Here is a 6,000-nt window from a genome sequence, read left to right as displayed (position 1 = left end):
TGAACCACTTAACTCCCTATCAATACTTATTAAATCATCATGAAATGTTGGTGTCTTCATAATTTGTTCTCCAGGAGCTATTTATGCAAGCCTCCCTCTTCCTTTGCATTATCCTTCTCTCTTGCTTTCCCCATCCCAGCATGTAATTTAGATCGCTTTTATCTGCTCCTAAAATCCTACTCATTTACTTTCTAAATATATTTGAAGTAAATATTGGCTTCTCAGTTCTTTTATAATTAATTTATATTTTTTAGACCTTTCCTTCTACTTTATAAATACATCTCTCATTTTATTTAAATTATCCCTTGCTTTAATACTTCCAATATATATTTTCTCTTTCACATATAAAAACCTACATAATTAGATTGATTTTTCTAGACTTTTGGTATTATGTAATTTATACTATTGACAATAAACCAAATTTAGAAGACTTGCAATAATTTTGTTCATTTACATTAACATGATTTCTAAATTGAAATAAGCATGCAAAGGAAACTGAAAATAATACTTTAAAACATGATTAATTTTAATGTTTATAGGAAAAGAGTAAATTCACCAGCAAAAAAAAATTACCAAAAGTAACATTTTATAGGTTTTTAGTCTCAAAGGAAAATACATTTTTCATAGAAACAAATATATCATCATTATAGGTACCATAATATGGCAACATTTATACACAAGGCCATTTACCATTTTAAAAAAATCAGTGGCAATGGTGACGTAATACATTAGTTAATCTTTGCTAAACTTTTTGCTATTATACTTCCTGGCCTGCAGGAGTATTTGCCAGGATACCAAAGAACATATGTGACCTCAATTTTATCAATACCTACAAAGCTCTCGATACCCATGCATGACCCTACATTTACTACATAATTGCTAGAAATGTTTTCATACCACTACTCTGACATTATTCCATTTACTATTAAGGCCATTCCCAAGGAATCAAACATTTTTAACAGATTCAGCTGGATATTGAAAGATTATTTTATACAAATAAGAAGTGCAATATCAGAACTTAATATTCTGTATGCCTAAACTTAACAGAAGAGAAAAAAACTGTACAGGTAATTAAGTGGAAAATAATTTGAGATTATAGAGTAGGTAATGGCATAACATTGGACTGGGGGAAATGTGATAATAAGGTTTCTTTCAGTTTTAAAGTTTGTTATTTTAAATGTATCAGATGGTTTTCAAAGGGCCATTCACATTCAGTGTTTAGATTCATTTTATTAGTGGCATATACAAAGCACCATATAATATATGAAATGTAGAACAATCATGAATATGTAATTAACTGTAGAAATAACTGCTAAGAAAATATAGCAATATTTAACACAGGATTTCTAAAACCATAATTTTTTTTACTTTTCCCAAAGCTAATGTCCCATGTTTTATTTTATAGACTTTGTCTATGAAGATTTATATGCATTTGGCACTTTTTTGGGCTGAAAATAGTTGATATCTTCTGTACAGTAATGTTACAGTTTTATACAAACTTTAAAAATATGGCATTTGGAATAGTTTTATGATCCTCTTCCAAGTGTTCCATTTCACACAACAGCAAATACTCTGAATGCCTTTCCTCCTGGAGGATTCTGTAAACTGCAAAAAGTACAAAAAAAAATTGATGTCATCTCTACATAATCCTTCTAATAAATCATGCTTTGTTATGACAGTCAAGAAAGCAGTTCTATGAATCCAGATGGCCAATTTTCTTAGGCTACTATAATTTATAGTTATTGGAAAGCTTGAATGAAGATGACATAATTCCTTAAATCTTGGTTGTATCCTGGACTGCAAGTTTACTAAAGAAATTTAACATGCATAATAGTAATAATAGTAGTTTCTGTAGAACTTTGTAGATTCTATATAGTTTTCATACATTTCCTTCTTTGATTCTAATAAACCAGAGGAAGCAGTTATTCCATTTTATCTTGAAAATGGTGAGACTTGGTTTTACAACTGAATTTGCATGGCTAAAAGTTAACTACAAGTTAAAAACATGGTTGATGCTTAGCCAATAATCTAGAGTACTGCTTATTATCACTTCCTAAGTCTGACAAAATTTAAATTACACTATCATACAGATTAATACTCAATATCTATAGTTTCAAGAAAAATGTTAATGAGAAAAGTTAATGGTCAAATTTGAAAGGACCTAAAAATTTCTTCACTGAAATGAATGCAAACACACACACACACAGAGCACTCAATCTCATTTTGGAAGCGCTTTGAAAATGGAAGTTAAAAGTAATGCAGACTCATAATTTTGCTATTTATTAAATTGTTTATATTTTATTTGCCAACATCAAAATATGTTTCGTTTAAATGTATAAAAGTTAAAACAAATTGATTACAACATTAATCATCATTTATTCTAATCAACTATAAACTCTTGAAGTTTGTATACTTTCGCATAAAGTTTTATTTTCTTAAAAGTTAAAAAAGACTTAGAGATTAACACAATAAATGCTAAGAAAGTTTAACACAATAAATGCTAAGAAAGAGACAAAGTAAAATCTTTTAGATATATTTATTCATGTAATGAAATAAAGGGAGAGAATTGTAGTGTGAGAAAACAATGAAGATATCACAAGTGTGCACAAACAACACACATACATACATATGCATGCTAGGTTTTTATATAAGCAGATGGGCAATCTAAATCCTTTTAATTCACAGGAAACAGTTCGGCTAAGTGCCTTAAGGAGTAGATGTGTTTGGTGTGTTTCCTCTTTGTACACACTGATAAAACGGAAAAATGCTTCTCTCTGAGACCACAGACCTAGTGCTGAACCTGAGTTCTGAGATTTATAAGTTATATGAACTTGGGCACATCATTTAACCTCTCTGAGCCTCAATTAACACACACACACACACACACACACACACACACACACACACACACACACACACACACACACATAACACACATACACATATTTGTCTGCGTGTATGTGTGTATCTATATATACAGAGATTATTAGAACCAACATTATAGGACTGTTGATGGAGCTGAGATAATATACTTAAAGTTCTCGGTATCATCTAATATTTTGAATACTCATAGTAGGTATTCAAAAGTAATTATTCTGTTTTATTAGGATATCATCTATCATTGTATAGGTTTGAAATAAATTAAAGAAATATTAGAGGAAAATGAAACCATACCACTCAGTTTAGCTTATAAAGTTGTATATTCTATAACTTGAGTCCACTTTATATAATATAACTGCTTAACAAGGCCATGAGCAGGTTGTAGAGGTCATCTTTTCAACAATAGCCTCTCGATATAGTCTTATGTGAAAATAAAAGCTAAATACAGACGTGTATTTTTATGAAAATGATACCCAGATGGCCATGTAGTAGGCATTCCAGATATCCTGCATGGCATATCCTTTGGTGTCCTTTGGGGAAACTACTATGTATGTGAGCCTTCTATTGCCAATTTTGAGAAATCCAGGAAGCACCCAAAAGGAGTTTTTCTGCATCTATACATATAAATGGAACTTGATATTACTTTCATGAGTACTAATGAGTTTTTTAAAAATCACCACCATTTCATTTCTCTTAATACTTGATACAGTGAGTCACATGAGTTTTCTGACATAAATAAAATATATAGCACCATTGGGCTAAGTAGCATGAGAGGACCTGAAAGAGTTCATTTATATCATACTAGGCATCCAACTTCAAATCAAAAAGAGAACTTGGTTCTAAGGAAAATCAGACTCATTGTTTTTGTCAAATACTTTGTCAGATAACTGGATTAGAGAAATATTCAGTGCCTTGCTCACCTAGAAAGAATTAAGTATAAAAACTAATCTAGAAAATCCAAAAGAGGATGAAAGAAATTTCCTAATTATAAGATCAATTAACAAAAGAGTGGTTCTGTCTTGTAATCCGATTTTCATGTTGATTTTTATAAGCCTGCAGGAGACAGGCACCTCTGGTACTACAGCTTCTGCCATCCCTGGATGACTGACTGGCACACAAATGAGCAAAGGGAGCATACTGGCTCTGCCAGTTAACTTTCAAACCATACAAAAGTGGGTCCATTGTAAAGCAAAGCAATTATAAACAGAGAGACAGATGGAATATTATGTTTTGTTTTTACCTTTCTGAGAATATTCCATTCTGAAATGAAGCAGTATAAGTCTTTCGTTTGTCCACAGGCATAACATCGACATAACCACCATGATTCTGAACCACCCCAGCATGAACTGCTGCTCTGCAGATACTGGACAGCTGAGGAGGTAAGGAAACGACATGTCATCTTCAGGAAATTCCTGCTAGACTTTCCCAACGTGTCCTTCTATTACATTGGAGCCTCTGACATCTGTCTCTTTATGGATAGCCAGTGAGCCCCTACAGGATGATGTTTTGCGCACAAAGGAACATTTCCAAAGTCACAAAGTCAAAGTCAATTTTGAGCAAATCAAGGATGACTACCAAGGTGAGACCTTAAGGATGGCTGCAATGGTGAGACCTCTCCGTCATCTAATCTAACAAACACCTGTACAGTCCAAGCAGCAGGCTTTTAGAGTGTCAATGCAAAACAAAGCAAATTAGCTCCTTTCATCTCTTCCAGAGCCTATTTGCCATTTTTAATTCTAGCCTTTGCTAGTTCTTTCTAGAGTAAAATGTTTTGATCAAAATGTTCATGGATGGATGATCTGTACCTCACTTATGCTCCTTTATCTAATAAAAACTTAACTATAGCCGGGCTCAGTGGCTCAGCCTGTAATCTCGCACCTTTGGGAGGCTGAGGTGAGTGGATTGCCTGAGGCCATGGGTTCGAGACCCGCCTGGGCAGCGAGACCTCATCTCTACAATAAATCAAAAATCAGCCGGGCATGGTAGCGCATGCCTGTAATTCCGGCTACTTGGAAGGCTGAGGCGGAAGGATCGCCGGAGCCCAGCAGGTTGAGGCTGTGGTGGCCGGGAGCGGCTACTGCACTCCAATCTGGGCAACAGAGTGAGACTCCAACTCAAAAAACAAAAACTTAACTATAGTTCTATACATCTCTGTCATTCCATTCCCAAAAAAGTTATTAAATATTAACAGGGAGTTTTTCCTATTAAATAAATAAAATCTATACAGAGAAATTTTGCTTGAAAGAGTAACCCTAAGAAGAAAGAAATGAAGAACAATCGTAACTTCCACCTAAATTTGCAATACCTATCACCCTGGTTTGAATGATCTGACATAAAATACTAGGAAAGTTTTATGATTATATTTTACCAGTCATATCATTCATACAATCTGAAGTCAGTGAGGTTTCTATGAAGAATATTATTATTTCAGTACCAATACCTCCAAAAATTTTAAACTACTAACTTCTAAGAGTCAAACCATTTATTTAGGCCCATTAAAGTCTTCTCAGGATTTTTACATTTGCTTTAATACAAATGTTCTACCAAAATTTGGCAATAGCTGAGTACAGCCTGAGAAAAATCCCACAAAAGGAAATACTTGAACTGTTTCAGTGTAAAGCAATTCACCTCACACACATACCCATGAGTCTTTTCTGATCCCACTGGTGTGTTCTTTTCTTATCTCTATGCACATATGGGTGATTTAATATGCTTTTTTAAGTTCACATAAGCATGTACATCTTACATGACCTTGCTTTATTACTGTGCTCTGAACTCTACAGCATCAGTCAGTATTTATTAAATCAAAGAGCCTGAATACGAAGCTATTTAATCCTTGTCATGTTTTTGCTATATCACCAAGTGTCACATATCTAAAGCGTGTATCTTTACTTGGAGGCATTTTATTCACCATTTAAATTTCCAGACTGAATTTTGTATCCAATAGGGTTCATAACAGATGGAATTAAAAAATAATTCTGTACACATTTCAGTGTTTATTCTGTTCTGTTAAAAGGGTATTATCCGCCTTTTTTCCCCAAGGCAACAAAAGTGCTTAGACATAACATTCACTAAATCCAAGCACTTAATATGTTTTGAGACTATTGTTTTGCCTTCAAC

The 6,000-nt window shown here is 33.4% G+C and overlaps 1 protein-coding gene across 1 annotated transcript in view; it reads right to left on the bottom strand.

The window, feature by feature from the left end:
- Window positions 1-502: 502 nt before the first annotated feature.
- CRISPLD1 (cysteine rich secretory protein LCCL domain containing 1) overlaps window positions 503-6,000 on the bottom strand; it is a 43,039-nt gene continuing 37,541 nt past the window's right edge. Inside the window, exons 14-15 of the mRNA XM_008058913.1 lie at window positions 4,121-4,251; window positions 503-1,605 (exon numbers count right to left, since the gene is read on the bottom strand). Coding sequence (XP_008057104.1) covers window positions 1,554-1,605; window positions 4,121-4,251 — 183 coding nt within the window. The 3' untranslated portion in view covers window positions 503-1,553. The remainder of the gene's footprint in view (window positions 1,606-4,120; window positions 4,252-6,000) is intronic.

This window comes from Carlito syrichta, unplaced genomic scaffold (assembly GCF_000164805.1).
Source record: "Carlito syrichta isolate Samal-C Ts95f unplaced genomic scaffold, Tarsius_syrichta-2.0.1 Scaffold303649, whole genome shotgun sequence".
Lineage (NCBI taxonomy): Eukaryota > Metazoa > Chordata > Mammalia > Primates > Tarsiidae > Carlito > Carlito syrichta.
The sequence above is the reverse complement of the archived record's forward strand: the minus strand, read 5'-3'. Positions and strand labels throughout refer to the sequence as shown.